The sequence below is a fragment of the Pan troglodytes genome, chromosome 20 (assembly GCF_028858775.2).
Source record: "Pan troglodytes isolate AG18354 chromosome 20, NHGRI_mPanTro3-v2.0_pri, whole genome shotgun sequence".
Classification (NCBI taxonomy): Eukaryota; Metazoa; Chordata; class Mammalia; order Primates; family Hominidae; genus Pan; species Pan troglodytes.
Genome location: NC_072418.2, coordinates 50253105 through 50281098, shown reverse-complemented (window position 1 = coordinate 50281098; position 27994 = coordinate 50253105). Strand labels below are relative to the sequence as shown.

At 49.6% G+C, this 27994-nt stretch overlaps 2 protein-coding genes across 5 annotated transcripts in view; both read right to left on the bottom strand.

Moving 5' to 3' along the window:
* Positions 1-4622, bottom strand: part of DHX34 (DExH-box helicase 34) — a 33719-nt gene extending 29097 nt beyond the window's left edge. The window contains exons 1-2 of the mRNA XM_016936332.4: positions 4591-4622; positions 217-1198 (exon numbers count right to left, since the gene is read on the bottom strand). Coding sequence (XP_016791821.2) covers positions 217-921 — 705 coding nt within the window. The 5' untranslated portion in view covers positions 922-1198; positions 4591-4622. The remainder of the gene's footprint in view (positions 1-216; positions 1199-4590) is intronic.
* Positions 1116-21761, bottom strand: C5AR2 (complement C5a receptor 2). 4 transcript variants are annotated; one of them, XM_009435911.4, is made up of 3 exons: positions 16780-16912; positions 12086-13132; positions 1116-1198 (listed from the first exon to the last, which is right to left on the bottom strand). In XM_009435911.4, the coding sequence occupies exon 2, from the start codon at positions 13115-13117 to the stop codon at positions 12104-12106; it is 1014 nt and encodes a 337-aa protein (XP_009434186.1). In that variant the 5' UTR covers positions 13118-13132; positions 16780-16912; the 3' UTR covers positions 1116-1198; positions 12086-12103. The 4 variants fall into 4 exon arrangements, with proteins under 4 accessions (XP_009434186.1, XP_001168890.1, XP_063656867.1 ...); XM_001168890.6 differs by lacking the exons at positions 1116-1198; positions 16780-16912 and adding an exon at positions 21587-21761 and having other exon boundaries at positions 11997-13132; XM_063800797.1 differs by lacking the exons at positions 1116-1198; positions 16780-16912 and adding an exon at positions 20450-20528 and having other exon boundaries at positions 11997-13132.
* Positions 21762-27994: the final 6233 nt, after the last annotated feature.

The window sequence follows — 27994 nt, the reverse complement described above, 5'->3', positions numbered from 1 at the left end:
TTCCCATTGTTTTGCTGTTAAAGTGCTACACTGGTTAATGCTAGCTCCTTTGTCATGTAGACCACAGACAAGCCACTCTGTGGATAAAGTTCTAGAAGAATCATCGCTGGGTCCAAGGGTAAGTGCTTCATTTTTATTGATACTGCCATATGGACAAGCAACCTATTCCCCCAAGGTCACGCTGGAAAAATCGGAAACCTGGTGCGTCCCACTCACCTGTGAGCCATACTGACTGAGGCTCTCAAAGCCTACACGCTTGGCCAGTGAGATGCAGGCGATCCGCCGGGGCTGGGTGCACGCCACATGACTGAAGCCAGCAGCCAGCAGGTACTGGGGCACCTGAGTGGACTTGCCACAGCCGGTGTCACCGGCCACTACCACCACCTGGTGCTCCTTCAGCGTCTGCAGGATGCGGTTCCCATACTGGGCGATGGGGAGGGCTGCCCGCTCACGCTGCAGCTTGGCCAGACGCCCAAATGCCTGCTTCTGGCCAAAGTCCAGGTAGTGCAACAGGGCTCGGCGGAACTCAGCCACTCTCTCCGCGGGCAAGTGCCTGCCCAGTCCCTGAGAGCCCCGCGTGGCAGGGCCAAGAACAGAGAGGTTGATGCGGTAACGTGGGTCGTAAGTGCGAGGTAGGTCGGCCAGCGCTGGGATGCTGTGCTTGGGCTGTCCAGGGTCTTTCTCCTCCTTCCTGGAGGTCTTGAGATTCTGGAATCTCTGCAGGCGTTCAAAGAAGGTCCAAAACTTCTGACATTCCTCAGAACCCTGACGGATGTAATCCTCTTCACGGAAGAAGGCATCTTCCAAGAGGCGACGCGTCTCTGGACAATTCCAGTTCCATTTCTCCAAGGCCTCTTCCTCGCTGGGAGCCCGGTGGTGGTCTCGGCGATCCTTGCCCTCCCTTGTTCTAGGAGGAGGCATGTTACTAATCCACAATAGGAGTCTCAGTTCTGATCATCCAAAACAAATATTCTCATCCATTCCCCACCTGCAACAATTTAAGAGGCCAGTGCCTGCAATAGAGAACTACTTTCTCTTCAAAGAGCTAATTTTTCCTCCTGGTCACGGCACAGGACCACCACAGATGATAAAGTGGCCAGAGGCCTGCTTGAGCTGGTGACACAAAGGGTACCTCATGACATCTGCAGTGATCTCTGGGATGGACACAAGTTCATTCTGGGTTTTCAGGCCCTGGATTCTTAAGAGAGAGAACAGAAGACATTAATTCTCTTTTGGGAACATTGCTTTTTTTGGTTTTGTTTTGTTTTTTTCTTTTTGAGGCAGGGTCTCACTCTGTTTCCCAGGCTGGAGTGCAGTGCCGTAATCATGGCTCACCACAGCCTCGACCTCCTGGACTCAAGCAATCCTCCCGCCTCAGCCTCCCGAGCAGCTGGGACTACAGGCACATGCCACCACACCCAGCTAATTTTTTACTGTTTGTAGAGATGAGATCTCACTATGTTGCCCAGGTTGATATCAAACTTCTGGGCTCAAGCAATTCCCCCACCTTAGCCTCCCAAAGTGTTGGGATTACCAGTGTGAGCCACCATGCCCAGCCCATTTTTAGAAACATTACTAACAGCCTGTTTCTTAAGCACTGAACTAGAAAAAGGAGGTAATGAATATGACTACCAGAGTCCTCACAGATGGCCATGATCACATGATCTCTCATGTGACACACACATCATCAGACTGTGACAATCCAGTGATGGGGACTGTGATAACAGAATCCTAGGGAGCTGTGGGACACCAAAGGAGGTTCCTCCTCCTTCCCATGCTTGGGAATCAGGGAAGGATCCTGGGAGGAGGGGATGTTTCACCTGAGACCTAAAGGAGAGATGTAGGTCACATGGCCAACCAACAGCAGAACCTTGTCTCCACAAGCAGTAATAGGAGAGAGGTGTGATATAATGAAAAGAATAAGGCAAGGGTTCTTCACCCGGGGTCCAGTGAGATTCAGAACATTGAGATAAAAGGCAAAATTTTGCAAGTGTTATATGTAATTTTTGCCTGCCTGGCACAACCCTTTACTTCTTTTCTGAGGACAGTATCCACCTTCCTTTGGACAACAGCCCTTCCTCGATTCTACATGGTTCTGAGGGCCTTTAAGACAAAGAACCCCTATTAGGTAGGCAAGTAACAAAGACCTGGCCAATCTTAGTATTCTACTCCCCCTCTAACCAAGGATTGGCCTGAGAAGCGGACACATGATCCAAGAACGGCCAATCAGGGCCCTTTTGTGGAATTTACACTGGGTTGCTAGGACAGAAAAGCTCTCATTTTATCCATCATAATCAGGCAAGTATGATATAAGCCTGGAGCTGTTTGTGGTAGCTCTGGAACATGACAGAGTCTTTCCTAAAATCTATCCTAGAGAAATAACTAGATACAGGCACAAGAATGGTCACTGTGCACCACAGGGAGAGGTGAAAGAGGGAGAGGAAGAGAAGCTTGGCAACATCATTTAGGTCTTGAAGCTTAGTTCCCTTCAACCCCCCACTTCTCAGCTACACCAGAAAATGCCTTTTTGCTTACAGTTGGAGTCTTTTTTGTTTTGAGATGGAGTCTTGCTCTGTCACCCAGGCTGGAGAAAAAAAATTAGCCAGGTGTGGTGGCGGGCACCTGGCTACTCGGGTAGTCCCATCTACTCGGGAGGCTGAGGCAGGAGAATCACTTGAACCCTGGCGGCAGAGCTTGCAGGAAGCCAAGACTGAGCCACTGCACTCCAGCCTGGGCAACAGAGTGAGACTCTGTCTCAAAAAAAAAAAAAGAAAGAAAGAAAGAAAATGAGAGCATTCCTCTGAGGCTAGAAACTGCTTACGCATGCTGGGCCCCACTGACAGCATCCCGCTCCTCTCAAGGTATCTATCTTTTTTGGCTTCTAGGTTGTCTGCATCTTCTAGTTTCTGTATAACTGTGTCTCTGACCATCTTTTGGTCTCTTGGCCTATTTGCCCTGGGCTCATGGCCTTCAGTGGGTTTGTTTCCCCCTCTGTCTCCTCCATCTCTCTGCACTCCATCTTCAGGCCTCTGTCTCTTTTTCAATCCGTCTTGTTCATCACCCTCATCTCTCTTCCCTGTCCTAGTCAGCTCGCATCTCTCTTCACTTATGAGTCATTCTGTAGTCTGATTTTTCTCTGTAATCCAACTCTTCCTTTCTCCATCTCTCTTCAGTTCTCCATTTGACTTTCTCCATCTTTCTCATTAAAAAAAAAATGCTTTTTCAGGCCGGGCATGGTGGCTCACGCCTATAATCCCAGCACTTTGGGAGGCTGAGGCAGGCAGATCACCTGAGGTCGGGAGTGCGAGACCAGCCTGACCAACATGGAAAAATCCCGTCTCTACTAAAAAAACAAAATTAGCCAGGGTGGTGGCACCTGCCTGTAATCCCAGCTACTCTGGAGGCTGAGGCAGGAGACTCGCTTGAACCCAGGAGGCAGAGGTTGCAGTGAGCCGAGATCGCACCACTGCACTCCAGCCTGGGCAACAAGAGCGAAACTCCATCTCAAAAAAAAAAAAAAAATTCATTTTTGTTTTTTTGAAACAGGGTCTCACTCTGTCACCCAGCCTGAAGTGCAGTGGCACAATCACGGCGTACAGCAGCCTCGACCTCCCAAGCTCAAGTGATCCTCCCACCGCAGCCTCCCAAAGTGCTGTCGATGACAGGAGTGAGTCACCACGCCCTTTCTCATTTTCTGTTTGAATCTTTTTTTCCTCCCTTTTGTCCTTCCAGTATTCACTCTCCATCACCACCTCTCTCCATTTCCCCATCTAATACTTTATCTCCCAATATCAGAAGCTTTAATAATAGCTCATGCTTACTTACTCACATTAACACACAGACCTATCCTATCTGCATGATCTATTCCTATCCCACACCTATGTACATACACACACACACTTTTCTCACGACTGTCAGGCACTATGATCACCCCCTATTTTACTGAGCAATAGAGAGGCTAAGTGAGTAGCCGAGTGTTAGATGAGGCACTCAAATCCAGGGGTTCGGGCTCCACTCCCTCGCTTTTCCATTTCTCAGCATCATTCTCCATTATCTCCAGCTTTTGTGGGGTTCTCCCTACTTCAACTGTCTCCATCCTTCCGTATCTCTCGGTCTCCCCCGTGATTCAGTGTCTCGTTTCTCCATCTAAATTCCATTTTTTCTGTTTCTAGTGTCCACGATCAGTTTCCGACTTTTCCCTCCACTCCCCAAGTTCATGGGCGACCACGCCTCTCGGCCTCGTGGGCTCTAAGACTCTCGCTGGAACCCATCGGCACTCTCGCCCACGCTCTCTAGTTTTCAGCTTCCCTCCTCTCCCAACACCCTCGTCTTTCAGTCCCTCAGTTTCTCGAAGCTTCTTTACGTGCCTCCATTTCTTTCGGTCTCTGGCCTGTCGCCCAGGTTCTCCCAGGGACGCTCAGGTGCCATCTCCGTCCGCGTTTGCCGGCCCTTCGGCTGTCTCCTACATTTCTCCTCATCTCGAGACTTCCCTCGCCCCTGGACTCGCACCCCAAACTACCCCCAAGCGGCCCAACTCCGACAGCCATCGCCGCCACAACCCGGTACACCCGTCCCGCCCCCCTCACTTACCACACGCCGCGAACGCCTTAACTTCCGGTCCCAAGAGCGCTAGTCTTGCGCCTGCGCACACAGCCATCTCGTTCTGACCCCGCCCCGCCACCACAGAAGAGCCAATCGGAAGCTCTGGGCTGCCCAAGACCCATCTTGCGCCTGTGCACAGCACGCTTCCGCCCCGCCTCGCTTGGGGCGGAGCCTCGAGTGATTGCGCCCTCTAGAGGCCAGTAGAGGCATTGCGGTACAGACTTGCAAGCACCTCCTCCCCGGCCCCGCCCTCTCCTCCCCAAGCATAGCCACGTGCGCCTCAGCTCCGGGACGCCGGGGTTTTAACCCAAAGACAGAGCTGGTCTGGGGCCCAGGAACTTTTTTTTTTTCTTTTGAGACATGGTCTCACTCTGTCTCCCAGGCTAGAGTGCAGTGGCGTTATCTCAGCTCACTGAAATCTCCGCCTCCCAAGTTCAAACCATTCTCCTGCCTCAGCCTCCCGAGTAGCTGGGATTACAGGCGCGCACCACTACCCCAGGCTGATTTTTGTATTTTTAGTAGAGACGAGGTTTCACGATTTGGGCCAGGCTGGTCTCCAACTCCTGATCTCAAGTGATCCGCCCGCCTTGGCCTCCCAAAGCACTGAGATTACAGATGTGGGGCATCTCACTCAGCCTCTACCTCTTTTCTTTCTACAACCCCATTTTCTGTTACCTTTCTCTGCAATAAACTCAATCACACACATTCAGGAAGGCCCCCAAGTATAGAAACAATCTCATTAGCCAGCAATGCACCCTCTCTTTTATTAACTGAAAGAAGAAACAGCTGGGCACGGCGGCTCACGCCTGTAATCCCAACAGTTTGAGAGGCCGGGGTAGGTGGATCACCTGAGGTCAGGAGTTCCACACCAGCCTGGGCAATATGGCCAACCCCTGTCTCTACAAAAAAATACAAAAGTTAGTCGGATATGGTAGTGTGTGCCTGTAGTCCCAGCTACTCAAGAGGCTGAGGTGGGAGGATCGATTGAACCTAGGAGGCTGAGAGACTGAGGCTGCAGTGAGCCATGATGGTACCACCGCACTCCAGCCTGGGTGACAGAGCCAGACTGTCTCAAAAAAAGAAACAAGTTTTGTTTTTTTTTTTTTGAGACGGAGTCTCGCTGTCGCCCAGGTTGGAGTGCGGTGGCGCAATCTCGGCTCACTGCAGGCTCCGCCTCCCAGGTTCCCGCCATTCTCCTGCCTGAGCCTCCCGCATAGCTGGGACTACAGGCGCCCGCCACCACGCCCGGCTAATTTTTTGTATTTTTAGTAGAGACGGGGTTTCACTGTGTTAGCCAGGATGGTCTCGATCTCCTGACCTCGTGATCCGCCCACCTCGGCCTCCCAAAGTGCTGGGATTACAGGCATGAGCCACCGTGCCTGGCCAGAAAAAAGTTTTATGTCTAAAAAAAAGAAGGACTCTAAAGTTTTTGGCCTGAGCATTTGGAAATATGGAGTCACCATCTACTACCATCAGGAAGACGTGGGAGAGAGGCTAGAGAGAAAATCCGAAGATCTGTTTTCAGCATATTGTTTGAGTTATGCATTGGACATCAACTGGGGATGTCAAGTGGAACGTTGGATATAATTATCAAGCCTTTGGAAAACAACTTAGAGATAGAGAAGCCAATTCATACATTATTATCAAAAGAAGAAGAATAAATGGACTAAGCATTCTGCTTAAAATTTCCAAACAAGGCCAGGTGCGGTGGCTCACGCCTGTAATCCCAGCACTTTGGGAGGCCGAGGCAGGTGGATTACCTGAGGTCAGGAGTTCGAGACCAGCCAAGCCAACATGATGAAACCCCGTCTCTACTAAAAATATTAAAAATTAGCCGGGCATGATGACGGACACCTGTAATCCCAGCTTCTCGGGAGGCTGAGGCAAGAGAATCGCTTGAACCCAGGAGGTGGAGGTTGCAGTGAGCCAACATCGCATCATTGCACTCCAGCCTGGGCAACAAGGAGAAACTCTGTCTCAAACAAACAAACAAATAAATAAATAAATAATCCAAACAATAATTATAATTTTTAAAAAAGGAAAATTGGAGGAAATGAACAACAAATGGAAATCAACAAGAAAGCCACAGTCTATCAACCATAGGATTGTATAGCAAGCTTGAGACTAGTTCTTAGAGAAATTATTAATAACTTGGTTCTTTGAAAACTTAAGGAAATCAATATTTCTATGGTAAAAAAAACAAATAGCAGAAATAAACTTTAGAACAAAAAAAGGGAAGTTATAACAAAACAGATGGCTTTTTAATAATCAAAGGTATTTTATGTAACATTGCACAGACTTACATTTGAAAACTCCCGTGAAATGTATTCCAGTTCAAAAAAGAAGGGCTAATGATCTACAAAATGAAAACATTTCAAAAACCACAAAAGATGTTTTGTAAAAGTTATCAAAGAATGCTCCTAAGTGGCAACTGGTCCCAATAGATTAATGGGAGGATTTTGCAAACTTTAAGCCCCAAAGTGGGGTTTTAGCCCACGAGGGTTCTTGGCTTTGCCCAGAAAAGAATTCAAAGGTGAGCAGGGGCAAGGCAGGGGAAAACAGCTTGCTTTCTTTCCTTCCTTCTTTCTGTCTTTGTGTCTTTCCTTCTTTCTTACTTTTTTTTTTTTTTTTAGACGGAGTCTTGCTCTGTCACCCAGGCTGGAGTGCGGTGGTGTGATTTCGGCTCACTGCAAGCTCCGCCTCCTGGGTTCACGCCATTCTCCTGCCTCAACCTCCCGAGTAGCTGAGTCTACAGGCTCCCGCCAACACGCCTGGCTAATTTTTTGTATTTTTAGTAGAGACAGGGTTTCACTATGTTAGCCAGGATGGTCTTGATCTCCTGACCTCAGGTGATCCACCTGCCTTGGCCTCCCAAAGTACTGGGATTACAGACATGAGCCACCACGCCCAGCCTATACCTATTTTTAGCCTATACCTATTTATATAGGTATAAAAATAGCCTATACCTATTTTTAATTACATGTAGATTAAGGGGCAGTTTATGCAGAAATATCTAGGGAAGGGGCAGTAACTTCTGGGTCATGGGGTCATTGCCATGGAAAGGGGCAGTAACTCCTGGGTGTGTTGCCATGGCAATGGCAAACTGACATGGCACACTGGTAGGCGTGTCATAGAAAGTTGCTTCGGGCCAGGCGTGGTGGCCCACACCTGTAATCCCAGCACTTTGGGAGGCCGAGGTGGGCAGATCACCTGAGTCAGGAGTTCAAGACCAGCCTGGCTAACATGGCGAAACCCCATCTCTACTAAAAAATACAAAAATATTAGCTGGGCATGGTGGCATGCGCCTGTAGTCCCAGCTACTCGGGAGGCTGTGGCAGGAGAATCACTTGAATCCGGAAGGTGGAGGTTGCAGTGAGCCAAGATCGTGTCACTGCACTCCAGCCTGGGTAACAGAGCAAGACTCCTTCTCCAAAAAATAAAAATAAATAAAAATAATAAGTTGCTTCAGCCTCCTCCCTGTTTTAGCTGGTCCTCAATTTGGTCCAATATTCGAGCCGAGCCCCATCTCCAGAGTTGAGTCCTGCCTCCTACCTCAAAGGAACTGTATAAATTGTTCCACAACAAATTTTATTTTACAAGACAGCCTTGGTCTTAATTCACGCATGATAATTCAGAGTAAAATACTAAGTAATAAAATATCAGGCCGGGCGTGGTGGCTCATGTCTGTAATCCCAGCACTTTGGGAGGCCGAGGCGGGCGGATCACCTGAGGTCGGGAGTTAGAGACCAGCCTGGCCAACATGGAGAAGCCCCGTCTCTACTAAAAATAAAAAAAAAAAACATTAGCTGGGTTTGGTGGCACACGCCTGTAGTCCCAGCTACTGGGGAGGCTGAGGCAGGAGAATCGCTTGAACCTGGGAGGCGGAGGCTGTGGTGAGCCGAGATGGTGCCATTGCACTCCAGCCTGGGCAACAAGAGTGAAACTCCGTCTCAAAAAAAAAAAAAAGTGATACCAATGCTTTCTGACTGAGCTCCTGTCTACCCTGAATCCAATAGATCCTAAGAGTTAGGCAGGTATATCGTCACCCCTGTCCAGCCTGAAGAAGTCACAGAAGTTGGATCTTCCTCCCTCTACAACCCTTAGGATTAAAGGTTCTCTTATAAAAGGGAGTGGGGAAATGTCAGAGGCATGTGAACCAGAGTGACTCCATCTTGAACAGGAGCTGGGTGAAATAAGGCTGAGACCTATGGGCTGCATTCCCAGGAGGTTAGGTATTCTAAGTCAAGGATAAGGCCGGGAACGGTGGCTCATGCCTGTATTCCCAGCACTTTGGGAGGCCAAGGTGGGTGGATCACCTGAGGTCAGGAGTTCGAGACCAGCCTGGCCAACATGGTGAAACCCTGTCTCTACTAAAAATACAAAAATTAGCCAAGTGTGGTGGCAGCGCCTGTAATCCCAGCTACTCGGGAGGCTGAGGCATAAGAATCGCTTGAACCCGGGAGGTGGAGGTTGCAGTCAGCCGAGATCATGCCACTACAATCCAGCCTGAGTGACAGAGCAAGACTTCATCTCAAAAAAATAAAATAAAATAAAATTTAAAAAAATTAGTCCAGTTGTTACCCTTGGGGAATTTACAGTTTAGCTGGGACCTTGTGTTCCAGAGACTCACAGAAAGGAAGAGCCCATTCTTTCTGGAAGGAGCATAAATCAGGGAGGGCTTCCTGGAGGAAGTGACATTTGAGGGACGCCTTGAAGGAAATTATTGATGATGAAGAGCAAGAGCATTGGAGTCAAAACTGGGATCAAATTCCAGCTGTCTGGTGTTCTTGCTGTGTGATCTTGGGTAAATGACCTCCCCTCCCAGGACCTCAGCTTATAAAATGAAGCATGCCACCCTATCTCCCTGGGCTGTTGTGAGAATGACCTTAAAGGAGAACCTATGTGTGAAGTGCTGTTCTGGAGTAATGACTGCAGACACAGGTATCACTACTATGTTATTTATTTATTTATTTAGCGGCAGGGTCTGGCTCCGTCACCTAGGCTAGAGTGCAGTGATGAGATCACGGCTCACTGCAGCCTCAACCTCCCAGGCTGAAGCAATCCTCCCACTTCAGTCTCCCTAGTAGCTGGCACTACAGGCATGTGCCACCAAACCAGGCTAATTTTCTTTTTTTTATTTTTGTAGAGATGGGGTCTTGCTCTGTTGCCCAGGCAGGTCTCCAGCTTCTGGGCTCAAGGGATCCTCCCGACTGGGCCTCCGAAAGTGCTGGGATTACAGGCGTGAGCCACCATGCCTGGCCTACCATGTAATTTAAAAGATCTGAGCAGGTAGAGTTCAAAAGTAAATTCTAGAACAGCATTTTGTAACAGAAATCTCTGTTATGATGGCAATGTTCTATAGCTGTGCTGTCGAATATGGCAGTCACCAGCCATATGTGGCTACTGAGCACTTGAACTATGGCCAGTGTGCCCGAGGAACTAAATTTGAAATGAAAATTTATTCTTTCTTTCTTTTTTTTTTCGAGATGGAGTCTCATTCTGACATCCAGGCTGGAGTGCAGCGGTGTGATCTAAGCTCACTGCAAACTCCACTTCCCGGGCTCAAGCAATCTACCTGCTTTAAGGAGGATTGAAGCAGGATTCAAGCAACTCCCTCCTCAGTAGCTGGAACTACAGGCACGCCCCACCACGTCTGGCTAATTTTTGTATTTTTTGTAGAGATGGGGTCTTGCTATGTCACCCAGGCTGGTCTCAAACTCCTGGGCTCATGCAATCCTCCCGCCTCGGCCTCCCAAAGTGCTGAGATTATAGGCAGGAGCCACCATGCCTGGCCAATTGATTCGAATTTGAATAGCCACAGATGGCTCTTGATTGTTGAACTGCACATCGTAGATCAGAAGGACATTCCCGCCAGTGGCACAGCTTCAGGAAAGATGCAGAAGCGTGAATATAGCCCGAAGGGTGTGTATTAGCTTCCCACGGCTGCTGTAACAAATCACCCCAAACATAGTGACTTAAAACAATACAAATGTATTTTCTTAAAGGTCTGCGGATCAGAGGTCTAAAAGTGTCAGGAGGTCTGTGTTCCTTCTGGGAGCTTCAGAGAGAATCTGTTTCCTTGTCTGTTTCAGCTTCTGGAAGCTGCCTGCATTTCTTGGCACCTCCTCACGTCACTATGACATCTGCTTCCGTTGTCACCTCCTGCGACTGACCCTGACCCTCCTGCCTCCCTCTTAAAAGGACCCTTGTGACTCCATTGAGCCCACCCAGACAATCCAGGATAACCACCCCTTCTCAAGATCCTTTACTTAATCTCACCTGCAAAGTCCCTTTTGCCATGGAAGGTCACCTCTTCACAGGTTCAGGGGATTAAGATGTGGACATCACCGGGGGTCATGATTCTGATTGCTACAGGGTCTGAGAAGCTAGAGAGTAAGTGTGTCCAGTGATGGAGAGAAGCCTTGAATGCCGAGCTAAGGAGCCTGGACTTGGCCTTTCCTTCAAAATAGATGCATGACCTGTCAACCTCTCACCACCTCAGCTCTGTTACCCTGATTCAAATCGCTATCACCTCCTGCTTGGACCATTACAGTAGCCTCCTCTCTGGGATCTTCACTGCCCCTACACCATACTCTCACCTCCACCAGCAACCAGAGGGATCCTATAAAAATCTTTCGGCCGGGTGTGGTGGCTCACGCCTGTAATCCCAGCACTTTGGGAGGCTGAGGTGGGTGGATCACCAGGTCAGGAGATCAAGACCATCCTGGCTAACAAGGTGAAACCCCTTCTCTACTAAAAATATAAAAATTAGCTGGGCATGGTGGCGGGCGCCTGTAGTCCCAGCTACTCAGGAGGCTGAGGCAGGAGAATGGCGTGAACTCAGGAGACGGAGCTTGCAGTGAGCCGAGATTGTGCCACTGCACTCCAGCCTGGGCGACAGAGCGAGACTCCATCTCAAAAAAATAAATAAATAAATAAAATCTTTTATTTTTTTATTTTTTGAGACAGAGTCTCACTCTGTCACCCAGGCTGGAGTGCAGGGGCTCGATCTTGGCTCACTGCCACCTCTGCCTCCCAGGTTCAAAACGATTCTTCTGCCTCAGCCTCCCAAGTAGCTGGGACTACAGGCATGCGCCACCATGCCCGGCTAATTTTTGTATTTTTAGTAGAGACAGGGTTTCAGCATATTGGCCAGGCTGGTCTTGAAGTCCTGACCTCAAGTGATCTACCTGCCTCAGCCTCCCGAAGTGCTGGAATTACAGGCGTGAGCCACCGCAAATGGCCCTATATATCTTTGTTTATAGTCTGTCTTCCTCCACTAGAATATCAGCTCCCTGAGGGCAGGATTTGTGTCTGTTTTGGTCACTGCTATATCTCCAGTGCCTAAAAAGGCCTTGCACATAGCAAGTGCATGATGGATATCTGTTGAATGAAGGAAGGAATAAAATGAAGACATCATTGAGCTCCTGGATCCAGCTATGCCTGAAGCCAGTCTTGTGAAATGAGATAAGAAGATACACACCCACAGTGTCTCTCCAGCCTACACCTCCATCTCCGAGACCAGGTCATGGCTGGTGGATTTCTTGCTGTCCACACTTTCATCCCGGCCCTGGGACTCCCTCAGGGCCCAGTGACAGGCAGCTGGCAGTGACCGGCGGAGTTGAGCCCTCCCAAAATACAGGAAGAGCATGGGATTGAGGCAGCTGTGAGCGAGGGCAAGGCCCACGATGAGGGGTTCAGCCCGCAGGGCCCTGGCCAGGAGTGCGGAGTTCGGGGCCGCCACAGTGAGTACCAGCCCCAGCAGGTGGTAGGGTGCCCAGCAGACAAAAAACCCCACCACAATGGCTGTGCCCAGCGGCCAGCAGCGTCGGGCTGCCCGGCACAGGAGGGCGCTGTGGCAGCTGGCCACGGCCACCAGGGGCCCCAGGAAGCCAAAAAGAAACCGGACGGCAGTCACTGCATTCTCGGTGCTGGAGGAGCCGCCGTAGTCCACCACACACTGCAGCCGGGCTGGGAAGTGCTCCTGGTGCAGCCGGCGGTAGATGGTGGAGGGCACGGTGAGCAGCAAGGCCAGTGTCCAGGCTGCCCCACAGGCCACCTGCACCCCGCACGCCCGCTGAACCGTAGACCACCAGGCAGGCCCGAGAGCCAGGCAGCAGAGGTCGGCACTGAGAGCTGCCAGGAGCAGGATGCTGGCATACATGGTCAGCAGGATGATAGAGGGCAGCGCCCGACAGCCCACTGCACCATACGGCCAGTGGCCTCCACGGGCAATGGGCACTGCCAGGATGGGCAGAGACAAACAGCACAGCAAATCCGCCACGGCCAGGTGGAGCAACCAGGTGGCACCCACCCTCCGGCGGGCCACCTTCCCAGCCACCCAGGCCACCATGGCATTGCCCGGCACCCCCACCAGGAAGATGGCGGCATACAGTGGGAGCGGGGCCACGCGCAGCGGGTCGATGGCCAGGCAGGCGTCATCCAGGCAGTCCACAGGGCGGTCCGAGAGGTCGCTGTAATCCCCATACTCGTAGCTGACAGAATCATTCCCCATTCAGGCTCCTGGTGTCTGGGCAGGAGAGAAAGACGATGAAAACTCAGAGGAGGAAACTCCACGGCCCTGGAGATCTAGGGTGTCCATCAGCCTGGCCCACCAGCACCTTGCAAACTGGAATATTGCATCATAAGGACTCCAGTGCTTTAGAATATTGGAATTCTAGGCCGGGTGTGGTAGCTCACACCTGTAATCTTAACACTTTGGGAGGCCAAGACAGGTGGATCACTTGAGGTCAGGAATTCAAGACAGGCCAACATGGTGAAACCCCGTCTCTACTAAAAATACAAAAATTAGCTGGGTGTGGTGGCAGGCACCTGTAATCCCAGCTACTTGGGAGGCTGAGTATTTCTTGAACCCAGAAGGTGGAGGTGGCAGTGAGCTGAGCTCACACCACTGCACTCCAGCCTGGGAGACAAAGTGAGACTCCATCTTAAAAAAAAAAAAAAAAAATTGGAATTCTAGAACTTAGTGTTGTTAGAAGTGGCATCTTGGAATTCTAGAATATTACAATGCCAGAACCCTAGTACATTGGAATATTGGGGCTGGGCACGGTGGTTCAGGCCTGTAATCCCAACGGTTTGAGAGGCCAAGGTGGGAAGATCACTTGAGGTCAGGAGTTCTAGACCAGCCTGGGCAACATAGGGAGACCCCATCTCTACGAAAACTTCTTAAAACATAGCCAGGCATGGTCATGCGTGCCTGTGATCCTAGCTGCCGAAAAGGCTGAAGTGGGAGAATCATTTGAGCCCAGGAGATTGAGTGAGCTTGATCATACCCCTGCACTCCAGCCAGGATGACAGAGTGAGACTCTGTCTCAAAAAAGAAAAAAAAATAGGAAAAGAAAGAAAGAAATGAGCAAAATCCAAAATCCACAGTATTTTAGAAGATAATAAATGCTATGGGAAAAATATCACACAGGGAAGCTGGCTGTGTTGGAGTTGTACAGGCATGGTCAGGGAAGGCTTCTCGAGAAGGTGACATTTGCATAAAAATCTGAAGGAACAGTGGGAGAGATGCATCGAGATCTGGGGGAAGAGTGTTTCAGGCATCGAGAACAGCCAGTGCAAAGGCCCTGAGGTGGGAACATGACGGTCATGTCCAAGAACAGCAAGGAGCCCAGTGTGGCTGGAGTGGAATCTGCCAGAGGGAGAGGGTGGGAGGCAATAGCAGAGTCATCAGGGGCCGGGCACAGTGGCTCACGCCAGTAATCACGGGAATTTGGGAGGCCAAGGCGGGTGGATCACCTGAGGTCAGGAGTTTGAGACCAGCCTGGCCAACATGATGAAACCCCATCTCTACTAAAAACACAAAAATAACCTGGAGTGATGGTGGGCGCCTGTAATCCCAGCTACTCAGGAGGCTGAGGCAGGAGGGATCACTTGAACCAGGGAGGCGGAGGTTGCTGTGAGCTGAGATCATGCCAGTGCACTCCAGCCTGGGCAACAAAGCAAGACTCCATCTCAAAAAAAGAAAAAAACAAAACAAAACAAAACAAATAAAAAACAGTTATCAGGGGCCACGGCATGTAGGGCCACGTGGGCAACGCAAGGACATCATCATTTATTCCAAATGAGACAGGTGCTATAGGAGGGTGCTGAGCAAGGAAGCGACATAATCTATCATAGCAATAATTTATTTTTTTTGAGACAGAGTTTTGCTCTGTTGCCCAGGCTGGAGTGTGGTGGCATGATCTCGGCTCACTGCAACCTCCGCCTCCTGGGTTCAAGCAATTCTCCTGCCTCAGCCTCCCAAGTAGCTGAGATTACAGGTACATGCCACCACACCTGGCTAATTTTTGTATTTTTAGTAGAGATGGGGTTTCACCACGTTAGCCAGGCTGGTGTCGAACTCCTGACCTCAGGTGATCCACCTGCCTCAGCCTCCCAAAGTGCTGGGATTACAGGCGTGAGCCACCATGTCCGGCCACAATAATATTATTACTATATTATTACTATTTTTTGAGACAGGGTCTGGCTCTGTAGCCCAGACTGGACTGCAGCGGCACTTTCCCAGCTCACTGCAGCCTCCATCTCCTGGGCTCAAGCAACCCTCCACCTCACCCTCCCAAGTAGCTAGGACTACAGGTGCACACCATCATGCCTGATTTATTATTATTATTATTATTATTATTATTATTATTATTATTATTTTGGAGGTCATCTGGTTTCACCATGTTGCCCATGCTGGTCTTGAATTCTGGGGCTTAAGCAACCTGCCTTGCCTCAGCCTCTCAAACTGCTGGGATTACAGGCATGATTGCCACTGTGCCTGACAATAATAATAATAATAAAATTATTATTGGAAGCCACTGTTTCTTGAACACTTTGTGTTTTGTGTCAACTTTTTTTTTTTTAGGGACAGATATTGCTCTGTCACTCAGGCTGGAATGCAATGGCACTATCTTGGCTCACTGCAGCCTCGAACTCCTGGGCTCAAGTGGTCCTCCCACCTCAGCCTCCTAAGTACGTGGGACTACAGGTGTGCACCACCACACCTGGCAAATTTATATACATATATATATATATATATATATATATATATATATTTTTAGAGACAGGGTCTCGCCGTCTTGCCAAGGCTGGAGTGCAGTGGTGCAATCACGGCTCACTGCAGCCTCAAACTCTGTGCTCAAGCGATCCTCCCACCTCTGCCCCATGAGTAGCTGGGACTACAGGCAGTGGCCACCACACAGCTTTAAACACCGTATCACTGAAACCTTATTTTATTTTATTTTATTTATTTATTTATTTTTTTGAGACGGAGTCTCACTCTGCTGCCCAGGCTGGAGTGCAGTGGCGCTATCTCAGCTCACTGCAACCTCTGCTTCCTGGGTTCAAGCAATACTCCTGCCACAAGCCTCCCGAGTAGCTGGGATTACAGGCGTGCACCACCATGCCCGGGGCTAATTTTTTATATTTTTAGTAGAGACGGGGTTTCACCATGTTGGTCAGGCTGGTTTGGAATTCCTGATCTCAAGTGGTCTGCCTGCCACGGCCTCCCAAAGCGCTAGGATTACAGGCATGAGCCACCGTGCCTGACCTCACTGAAACCTTATAATAACTGTCTGAATTTGACACTATTGTTATATTTATTCTACAGACAAGGCACAGAGAAGTTAAGTAATTTACCTAAGATCACTCAGCTAAGTAGGTAAAATTTTTTTTTTTGAGACGGAGTCTCGCTCTGTCATCCAGGCTGGAGTGCAGTGACGCAATCTCGGCTCACTGCAACCTCCGCCTCCAGGGTTCAAGCGATTCTCCCGCCTCAGCCTCCCGAGTAGCTGGGATTACAGGCACCTGCCACCATGCCCAACAAATTTGTGTATTTTTAGTAGAGACGGGGTTTCATCATATTGGCCAGGCTGGTCTCGAACTCCTGACCTTGTGATCCGCCCACCTCAGCCTCGCAAAGTGCTGGGATTGCAGGCATGAGCCACCGCGCCCAGCCCTAAGTAGGTAAATTTCAAAGTGTGTTAGTCCCCGCTGCAGAACCCCATGCCCTAGAATACTACCATCTCCAAATCTCAGGCTCTGGAGAGCTGGCAGGCAGTACAGCAAGTGGCCCTGAGCAGCCCTGGCCTCCATGACTGTGGGTGTCAGTTGCAGCTGGCTGTGCCTATTTCCTCATCGGGGAAACAAGAGTCATTGAGGTGAACCTACCTCTCTGGTTTTGGGAGTCCTTGAGGAGTTAAGATTTGTCCAGCATGTGGCACACAGGCTCCGGTAGACAAAGCTGTGGGTAGCACAGGACCCAGGCAGGAGTCCCCACCCCCACACCCCCACAATGTCAGAGTGACCTGGCCCTGCGGCTCTCTGCTATTATGGGTTGGCTGGCACTGCTCAGCACTCCAGCTGGTGTTGACGCAACAGGAAGGACAGAGAGGAAGTTGGGGCACTCCCCTCCCCCATGCCAGGTAGCAGTGAAGAGTCCAGGCCACTTGGTGTGTGTATTTGGAGTCTGGCATTCCACTTTCGTATTATTTTTATCCCTAGAGTAAAAGGTGTGCAGAATTTAGCCAGTTGCAGTGGCTCACACCTGTAATCCCAGTACATTGGGAGGCTGAGTTGAGGAGGAAGGATCGCTTGAGGCCAAGAGTTCAAGACCAGCCTAGGCAACACAGTGAGACCCTCTGTCTCTACAAAAAATTTAAAAATTAGCCAGGCATAGTGGTTCGTGCCTGCAATCCCAACCTTTTCTAAGACTGGGGTGGAAGATCATATGAGTCCAGGAGTTTGAGGCTGCAGTTAGCCATGATCGGGCCACTGCACTCCAGCCTGAGCAACAGAGTGAGACCCTGTCCCAAGAAAGAAAGAAAGAAAAAGAAAGAAAGAAAGAAAGAAAGAAAGAAAGAAAGAAAGAAAGAAAGAAAGAAAGAAAGAGAGTACAGCATTTAAAAACTGAACCCCCCCCCCAGCCGGGCACAGTGGCTCACACCTGTAATCCCAGCACTTTGGGAGGCCGAGGCGGGCGGATCACTTGAGGCCAGGAGTTCGAGACCAGCCTGAGCAACACGGTGAATGAAACCTGGTCTCTACTAAAAATACAAAAATCAGCCAGGCATGGTTGTGGGCTCCTGTAATTCCAGCTACTCGGGAGACTGAGGCAAGAGAATCGCTGGAACCCGGGAGGCAGAGGTTGCAGTGAGCCAAGATCATGCCACTGCACTCCAACCTGGGCGACAACAGCGAAACTGCATCACAAAAAACAAACAAACAAACAACAACAACAAAAACCCTCAAATTCCTACCAGCTGTGTGGCCTTGGGCAAGTCACCTAAACTATCTGTGCCTCAGTAAAATGGGAATGATAATATACCTGCCTTAGGGGGTGTCGTAAGAATTCAACAAGTTAGAAGGGTAGAGCTGAGTGTATAGCGCTGGTTTTCAGTGGGTGTCATACGTATGCTAGCTGCTGTTATCACTGTCCACACGCATCCTCTCACCCCGCAAAGACTCCACCCTTCCTGGCCCTTGTTGATTACAATCCAGAAAACGAAAACTTTCTTTTTTTTTTTTTTTTTTTTTTTTGAGACGGAGTCTCACTCTGTCGCCCAGGCTGGAGTGCAGTGGTGCGATCTCGGCTCACTGCAAGCTCCACCTCCTGGGTTCGCATCATTCTCCTGCCTCAGTCTCCCGAGTAGCTGGGACTACAGGCGCCCACCACCACGCCCGGCTAATTTTTTGTATTTTTAGTAGAGACGGGGTTTCACCGTGTTAGCCAGGATGGTCTCAATCTCCTGACCTCATGATCCGCCTGCCTCGGCCTCCCAAAGTGCTAGGATTACAGGCGTGAGTCAACATGCCCAGCCCAATCCAGGAAACTTTCTGTGCATATAATTTGCCCAGCTGTAAGCCCAAAGCAATGGTATCGTAGATGGCATTTCCTTTGTAACGTCTTAACCAGAAATGGGAGCTTTCAACATACGTTGTTCCATTTCTTCATCTTTTCCACTTAACGTGCCTGATACCTGTTTTCCTGTCTATCTGTACAGATATCAACCCCATTCATCCTCAAAGCATCAAAAACAGTCCACTGTCTGCCCAAGTGGTGCTTATTAACTAAAGGCCATTCAATAACAATGGTAAGGAGAATAATGAGAAACAGGGCCAGGTGCAGAAGCTCACACCTGTAATCCCAACGCTTTGGGAGTCCTAGGCAGACGGATCACTTGAGGTCAGGAGTTTGAGACCAGCCTGGCCAACATGATAAAATCTCATCTCTACTAAAGATTAAAAAAAAAAAAAATTAGCTGGGCCTGGGGGCGAGTGCCTGTAATCTCAACTACTCAGAAGACCGAGGCAGGAGAATCCCTTGAAGCTGGGAGGTGGAGGTTGCAGTCAGCTGAGATCACACCACTGCACTCCAGCCTGGGTGACAGAGTGAGACTCCATCTCAAAAAAAAAAAAAAAATGGATTTGGCTTAGATGATTTTGTCTTGCTGTTGGGTAATGTAAGTGTTCTGAACACATTTGAGGTAGGCTATGCCCGTGAGGTCAAGGCTGCAGTGAGCCAAGATCGCACCACTGCACTCCAGCCTGGACAACAGAGTGAGATCCTGTCTCAAAAAAAAAAGTAGGCTATGATGTTCAGTAAGGTAGGTGTATTAAATCCAATTTGATTTACAATATTTTCAACTTATGTTGAAAATGTTGGGGGCTTTTGTTTTGTGTTTTTGTCTTGTTCGGTCACCCAAGCTGAGTTCAGTGGTTCAACCTCGGCTCACCACAGCCTCTACCTCCTAGGCTCAACTGATCCTCCTGCCTCAGCCTCTGGAGTAGCTGGGACTACGGGTGCACGCCATCATGCCCAGCTAATTTTTTTTTTTTTTTTTTTTTTTTTTTCTGTATGGACAGCTCTTACTCTGTTGCCCAGGCTGATCTCAAACTCCTGGGCTCAAGAAATCCTCCCACCTCAGCCTCCCAAAAGTGCTGCCATTACAGGCGTGAGCCACTGTGCCCAGCCTTACGATGGGTTGATAGAGATGGGACCCCATTGTAAGTCAAAGAGCGTCTGTACTTATATCTAGCTTTTAAATCATAGGTACCCTTCTTATTATTTCATAATAATTAAAATAATACATGGCTTTTATTGAGCACCTATGACCTACAAGATATAACCCTCAACACAAACCCTTGAGGTCAATATTATCATCCTCATATCCCACAACATCAGCTCCTTCCGGCCTAGGGTGCCGCTGTGCCCCTGGCATCTGGGACAGAACCTGGCACACAGCACAGGCATGGTCGATATTTGGTAAGTGAAAGGATAAAAGAGTAAACTGAGGCACAGAGAGACTAAGTGGTCACTTAGGTTTCTTTTGTTGTGATTGCAAGCACCCTCACGTGTGCCTCTTGGTGCACGCCTGTCTGTGCATCCAGTCTTGCTGGGTTCTCTGCTCTGGAAAACCCTGGAGCAGAATCAAAGAAGGCTGGCCGGGCGCAGTGGCTCACACCTGTAATCCCCAGCACTTTGGGAGGCCCAGGCAGGTGGATCACGAGGTCAGGAGATCGAGACCATCCTGGCTAACATGGTGAAACCCCATCTCTACTAAAAAATACAAAACATTAGCTGGGCATGGTGGCAGGCGCCTGTAGTCCCAGCTACTCAGGAGGCTGAGGCAGGAGAATGGCGTGAACCCGGGAGGCGGAGGTTGCAGTGAGCCGAGATCGCACCACTGCACTCCAGCCTGAGCAAGACTCCATCTCAAAAAAAAAAAAAAAAAAAAAAAGAAGTCTGAACATTCTTTATTCCTGAACATCCATCTTCTAGGATTCCTCCCTCACGACCCAGCAATCAGCCTCCTTCCCAGAAAAGAACACATATGCTCACCAGAATACATGTGCCAGAATGTTCACAGCAGCCCAAGATGAGAAACCGTCCAAATAGCCACCCACAGCAGAATGGATAAACACATCATGGGGTGTTCACCCTGTGGAATATTCTACACGATGAGAATGAACAAACACCACACAAGAATGTGGACAGATTTTGTGATAGAACATTGAGGGGGCCAGGCACGGTGATTCACGCCTGTAATCCCAGCACTTTGGGAGGCCAAGGTAGGTGGATCACCTGAGGTCAAAAGTTGGAGACCAGCCTGGCCAACATGGTGAAACCCTGTCTCTACTAAAAATACAAAAATTAGCTAGGTGTGGTGGCGTGCACCTGTAATCCCAGCTACTCAGCAGGCTGAGGCAGGAGAATCACTTGAACCTGGGAGGCGGAGGTTGCAATGAGCCAAGATCGCACCACTGCACTCCAGCCTGGGAGACAGAGTGAGACCCTGTCAAAAGAAAGAAAGAGAGAAAAGGAAAGAAAGAGAAAAGAATTGGAATCGCTGAGTTAAAGGGCTTGCTTGCTACGCATGCTACAGTTTGGTGGATCTACCAAAAGCTGCAGGAATTCCTGCAGGTTTGAGAGAGGCTGTTTCCCATACACCTGTGTGTGAAAAGCCATTTGGGCAGGGCACAGTGGCTCACGCCTGTAATCCCAGCACTTTGGGAGGCCAAGGCCGACAGATCACCTGAGGTCGGGAGTTCGAGACCAGCCTGACCAACATGGAGAAACCCCATCTCTACTAAAAATACAAAATTAGCCAGGCATGGTGGCATGCGCTTGTAATCCCAGCTGAGACAAGTGAATCGCTTGAACCTGGGAGGTGGAGGTTGCGGTGAGCCGAGATGGCACCATTGCACTCCAGCCTGGGCAACAAGAATGAAAACCTGTCTCCAAAAAGAGAAAGAAAAAAAATGCTTAGATCCTTTGACACGAGCTTTGCTGCTGGGCTGCCCAAGTTAATTCCAAGAGCCCAGGACTGTGACGTGCGTTCCAGTGTGGCTGTAATAAGACTGCACTTCTCAAACTCTAGTTCTGCTTCCCAGATTCTGAAAGTAATGATTCCGAGAAGCCAAGATCATGCAATCTCTCTCTCTCCCTCCTTCCCGCCCTTGTTGCCTCCATCCTTACCGTCTCTTCCAAGAGTGTCCCCACGTGAGTCAAACGCCACTTGGGAGCCCAATCCGGGCCCACAGCCAGGACCCAGGAGGTCTGGGGTCTCTCCCTGCCGTGTCTGGCAGCTGGTAGAGTCCTGGAAATCCGTCCTGTTTGCCAGGGCTCCTGTCGGATGCTGCTGAGCACTGCCACCTCACCGGTCCCAGTGAATCTTTATAAGCAGTACAAAATAGGAGTGGCCTTGTCTCGCTCTCAGGGTGTGTTTGTCCTGTCTTCTTCCCGTGACTCACAGAACCCAAAATTACGGGGTGGCTGGCAGGGCAGGAGAGGGCTCCATTGGGTGGAGGGCTGATCCCAAGTCCCCAACCCTAGTCTCAAAGTCCCACCTTCCTGGAAGCCAGACCTGCATGCGGTTTGCTCTTTAACGCCTTAGAGGTCTTGGCCTGGATTCTGTTTGCCCACAACATGCCAGCTGCCCCCAGCCACCTCCAGGCCTTTAACTGTGTTCAACCCCTCCCTTCTGCAGCCTCAGGACAGACAAACATCCCTCCCTCCTCCTCGGCTCTGAGGAAGACAGCCTGGGGTCACATTCTCCACAAAAAGACCACAGCAGCTGAGCGCAGGGCCCAACGCCTCAGTGGTAGAAAAAGCACAAACAACTCCTTTCTTGGGCCTCAATTTTCCATCTGTAGAATGGGAAGATGTTGTTGGCCATAGCGATGCTTTACTTTTTTTAGAGATAGCGTCTTGCTCTGTCGCTCAGACTGGCGTGCAGTGACAACATTATGCCTCACTGCAGCCTCAAACTCCTAGGCTCAAGTGATCCTCCCACCTCAGCCTCCTGAGTAGCTAGGACTACAGGCATGCACCAACGTACCTGGCTAATTTTTTAAAATTTTTTGTAGAGGTGCGGCCTTGCTGTGTTGCCCAGCCTCAAGCCATCCTCACACCTTGACCTCCCAAAGGGCTGGGATTACAGAAGTGAGCCACAGCCGTGATAGCAATTCTTAACCTCTTCCAGAATATCACAGTGGCTGAGAACAAGAACTCAAGGGCCAGAATGATGAGATTCATATTCCAGGTCGACACACCCTCATCAAAGTTCAGGGCCTCAGCCCCTCTGAACCTCAACTTCCTCATCTGTGCAGTGGATGTTTGCTATGAGCGTTGGATACATTTAAAACGCACAGAACTGGCTGGGCGTGGTAGCTCACGTCTGTAATCCCAGCACTTTGGGAGGCCGAGGCAGGTGGATCACTTGAAGTCAAGTGTTCAAGACCAGCCTGGCCAACACCGCAGAACACCACCTCTACTCAAAATACAAAAATTAGCCAGGCGTGGTGGTGCGTGCCTGTAATCCCAGCTACTCGGGAGGCCGAGGCAGGAGAATCATTTGAACCCAGGAGGCGGAGGTTCCAGTGAGCCGAGATCTCACCATTGCACTCCAGCCTGGGCGACAGAGTGAGACTCTGTCTCAAAAAAACAAAAACAAAAAAACCGGAGCAGTGCCTGGCACATAGTATACGCTAGGCTCACGCAACAGCAACAAGACTGTAACCTGAATTCTTAAAGTACACATACCACGCAGGCTTAGCAAGAGGAAGTGGCTCCAACCCCAACTTTGGAACCTCTTTATTCAGCAGTTCTTTCTGTTTGTGCTTTTCTTGTGCGTGCTTTAGGGATTCAAGGGATATATTTACACACTTCTTTTGTTATTGTTTTAGAGAATGAAATCACTTTGCTAGAGGAAGTTGTTCGTGAGACAAGGAGCTGGGACTCACTGACCCAGGGCTTCCTCCACTCTGTTTCCCTGACTAGGTGACCCTGCATTGGCTGACCCTCACCCCGGACCCTCAGAGAGGAAAACATCCCCCAAGTCCTCTCCCCTCCTCTTCTGTCCCGGGAGGCCCCCTCCTTGGGAGAGGAGGGACATCCTGCCAGCCCCAATCTCCTGTGGGAATCTGCCCTGGCCTGAAGAAGAGATTAAGAGGAAAGAAACCGAGGTGGAACCTTCCCTTTATCAGCTCAAACTTTCTTTTTTTCTTTTTTCTTTTTTTTTTTTTTTGAGACGGAGTCTGTCTCTGTTGCCCAGGCTGGAGTGCAGTGGCGTGACCTCGGCTCACTGCAAGCTCCGCCTCCTGGGTTCACACCATTCTCCTGCCTCAGCCCCCCGAGTAGCTGGGACTACAGGCACCCGCCACCACGCCCAGCTAATTTTTTTTGTATTTTTAGTAGAGACGGGGTTTCGCCGTGTTAGCCAGGATGGTCTCGATCTCCTGACCTCATGATCCGCCCGCCTCGGCCTCCCAAAGTGCTGAGATTACAGGCGTGAGCCACCACGCCCGGGAGCTCAAACTTTCTTTAACTTGAAAAGTTAACGATGGTCTGTTCCTCAGATGCTTCATCTTGATAAACTCCTGATACAGCCACTAAGTTTCTCAACATACATTTCTTAGAATTACAGCCGGGCAGGATGGCTCACATCTCTAATCGCCACACTTTAGGAGGCCGAGGTGTGAGGACTGCTTGAGGCTAGGATTTTGAGACCAGCCTGACCAACATAGTGAGATGCTGTCCCTGGGGGAAAAAAATATATTTTTTTAATCCAGGGTCTCACTCTTCACCCAGATTGGAGTGCAGTGGTGTGATCACAGCTCACCGCAGCCTTGACCTCCTGGGTTCAAGCAATCCTCCCACCTCAGCCCCTAAAGTAGTTGGGACTACAGGCTCAAGCCACCACACCCAGCTAATTTTTTAAAAAACTTTTTGTAGAGATGGGGTCTGTCTCTGTTGCCTAGTCTTGTCTCCAATTCCTAGGCTCAAGCAATCCTCCCACATTGGCCTTCCAAAGTGCTGTGATTATGTGTGCTAGCCACAGCATCTGCCCCCCTAGAATTTGTTTTAATTAGCCAGGCGTGTTGGAGCGAGCCTGTAGTCCTGCTACTCTGGAGGCTGAAGTGGGAGGTGGAGGCTGAGGAGGGAGGATCGCTTGAGCCCAAGAGCTCAAGGCTGCAGTGAACTGTGAATGCACCACTGCACTCCAGCCTGAGCAACAGAGAAAGGCCCTGACTCGAAAAAATAATTTAAAATTTAAAAAAAATTGCCAGTCATGGTGGCTCATGCCTGTAATCCCAGCACTTTGGGATGCCAAGGTGGGTGGATCACCTGAGGTCGGGAGTTCAAGACCAGCCTGACCAACATGGAGAAACCCCGTCTCTACTAAAAATACAAAATTAGCTGAGGTGGTGGGCGCCTGTAATCCCAGCTACTTGGGAGGCTAAGGCAGGAGAATCACTTGAACCTGGGAGGCGGAGGTTGCGGTGAGCCGAGATCGCGCCATTGCACTCCAGCCTGGGCAACAAGAGCGAAACTGCGTCTCAAAAAAAAAAAAATTTAAGTGTCTTAGATTTGAGGCTGGGCGCAGTGGCTTACTTCTGTAATCCCAGCACTTTGGGAGGCCAAGGCCAGTGGATCATTTGAGGTCAGGAGTTCCAGACCCACCTGGCCAACATTGTGAAACCCTCTCTCTACTGAAAATACAAAAAAAAAAAAAAATTAGTCAGGCTTGGTTGGGGAGTACCTGTAATCCCAGCTACTCAGGAGGCTGAGGCAGGAGAATTATTTGAACCTGGGAGGCGGAGGTTGCAATGAGCCAAGATGGTGCCACTGCACTCCAGCCTGGGCGACAGAGCGGGACTCCGTTTCCAAAAAAACAAAAACAAAACAAAAATCTTAGATTTGGGAAGGCAAAGATTTTCTGGTGTCCCTGGAGCTGAGGGCTGTCACTTGGAGGTCTGGGGGTTGCTATGGGCCAAGAACAGGGTCTCTACAGGCCTCGGAAGGCAGGAGGGGGGCCAGTGTGTACGTGCAGGGGATTCTCTCTCAGCCACCCTGTGAAAAGCCGAGCACCACCCCCTCAACTCACCAGCCATTTCCTCCTGGGAGAAATTTTGAATCAGAACATCCTACAAGGATTTTTTTTGCTTCTTTTTTTCTTTTTCTTTTCTTTTTTTTTTTTTTTGAGACAGAGTCTTGCTATGTCGCCCAGGCTCGAGTGCAGTGGTGTGATCTTGGCTCACTATACCCTCTGCCTCCCAGGTTCAAGCAATTCTCCAGCCTCAGCCTCCTGAGTAGCTGGGATTACAGGCACCTGCCACCATACCCAGCTAATTTTTGTATTTTTAGTAGAAACGGGGTTTCACCATGTTGGCCAGGGTTGTCTCAAACTCCTGACCTCAAATAATCCACCTGCTTCAGCCTCCGAAAGTGCTGGGATTACAGGTATTAGCCACCACATCCAACCATCCTAAAAGGTTCTTAAGTCAATCCATATGAAATTATCATTTTTCAGCCGGGCGTCGTGGCTCAGGCCTGTAATCCGAGCACTTTGGGAGGCCGAGGCAGGTGGATTACGAGGTCAGGAGATCGAGACCATCGTGGCTAACATGGTGAAACCCCGTCTCCACTAAAAATACAGAAAATTAGCCAGGCATGGTGGCGGGCACCTGCAGTCCCAGCTACTCGGGAGGCTGAGGCGGGAGAATGGCGTGAACCTGGGAGGCGGAGCTTGCGGTGAGCCGAGATCGTGCCACTGCACTCCAGCCGGGGCGACACAGCAAGACTCCGTCTCAAAAAAAAAAAAAGAAATTTTCATTTTTCTAGGTCAAAAAGGTTGAATTTCTTTTTATTTTTCTTTCTTTCTTTTTTTTTTTTTTCAAAAGAGACAGGGGTCTCACTATGTTGCCCAGGCTGGTCTTGAACTCCTGGCCTCAAACAATCCTCCCACTTTGGCCTCCAAAAGTGCTGAGATTACAGGCATGAGATACCATGTCAGGCCACAAGGTCAAATTTCAGCAAATCTGTAGAGTTAGAATGTACCTGGGTGGTCGCCAGGGGTTGAAGGCAAAGAATGGGGAGTGACTGCTTAATGGGTACTGGGTTTCCTTTTGGGGTGATGAGAATGTTCTGGAACAAGATAGCGGTGATGGATGCACAACACTGCAAATGCATGAAATGCCACTAATGGTAAATTTTATGTTATGTGCATTTTCCTACAATTTTTCTTTTACTCGTTTTTTTTGTTTTTGTTTTTGTTTTTGTTTTTGTTTTTAGACAGAGTCTTGCTCTGTCACCAGGCTGGAGGGCAGTGGCTCCATCTTGGCTCATTGCAACCTCCACCTGCCTGCTGTGTCCAAGCGATTCTCCTGCCTCAGCCTCCTGAGTAGCTGGGACTACAGGCACGCGCCACTACGCCCAGCTAATTTTGTATTTTTGGTAGACTCGGGGTTTCACCATGTTGGCCAGGATGGTCTCGATCTCTTGACCTAGTGATCCACCCACCTCGGATCACTCTGTCACCCAGGCTGGAATGCAGTGGTGTGATCTCAGCTCACTGCAACCTCTGCCTCCTGGGCTCAAGCGATCCTCCTGCCTCAGCCTCCCAAGTACCTGGGACTACAGGTACATGTCACCACACCTGGCTAATTTTTTTTTTTTTTTTTTGTAGAGATAGGGTATCACTATGTTGCCCAGGCTGGTCTCGAATTCTTGGGCTCACGTGATCCTCCCACCTCAGCCTCTCAAAGTGTTGGGATTACAGACATGAGCCACTGTGCCATGGCACCACAATTTTTCAAAAGCAACAAATAAATAAATTGTTACACACACATCCCACCCCAAAAGGACTGAATCTTGGCAATTTCGTAGGGTTCAATCTAATGGAATTACAGGGCTTAACAGGATGAGTGACTAAGATGGGGAGGACCATAGACTTTTTCTCTTTTGAACAATATAATATGAAACAATATTTATGTGATATTTGATGCATAGGAGAGAATGTCTTAACATATATGAGAGTCATAAAACACAGTCACGGCCGGGCACGGTGGCTCACGCCTGTAATCTCAACACTTTGGAAGGCCGAGGTGGGTGGATCACGAGGTCAAGAGATTGAGACCATCCTGGCCAACATGGTGAAACCCTGAAACTAAAAATACAAAATTAGCTGGGCGTGGGGCGGTCACCTGTAATCCCAGCTACTCAGGAGGCTGAGGCAGGAGAATCACTTGAACCCGGGAGGCAGAGGTTGCAGTGAGCCGAGACTGTGCCATTGCACTCCAGCTGGGTGACAAGAGCAAAACTCTGTCTCAAAAAAAAAAAAAAAAAAAAATTAGCCGGGCATGATGGCAGGTGCCTGTAATCCCAGCTACTCGGATGGCTGAGGCAGGAGAATCGCTTGAACCTGGGAGGCAGAGGTTGCAGTGAGCCAAGATCGCACCACTGCACTACAGCCTGGGTGACAGAGCAAGACTCTGTCTCAAAATCAATCAATCAATCAAAGACTCTAGAGACTAGAATATTGGAATCACAGACTCTTAAAATGTTGGAATCATAGACTATTGAACCTAACAGATCCTACAATGT

Excerpts from the sequence above, each read along its gene's own strand:
- C5AR2 (XM_001168890.6), bottom strand. The coding sequence starts at position 13,117 with ATGGGGAATGATTCTGTCAGCTACGAGTATGGGGATTACAGCGACCTC.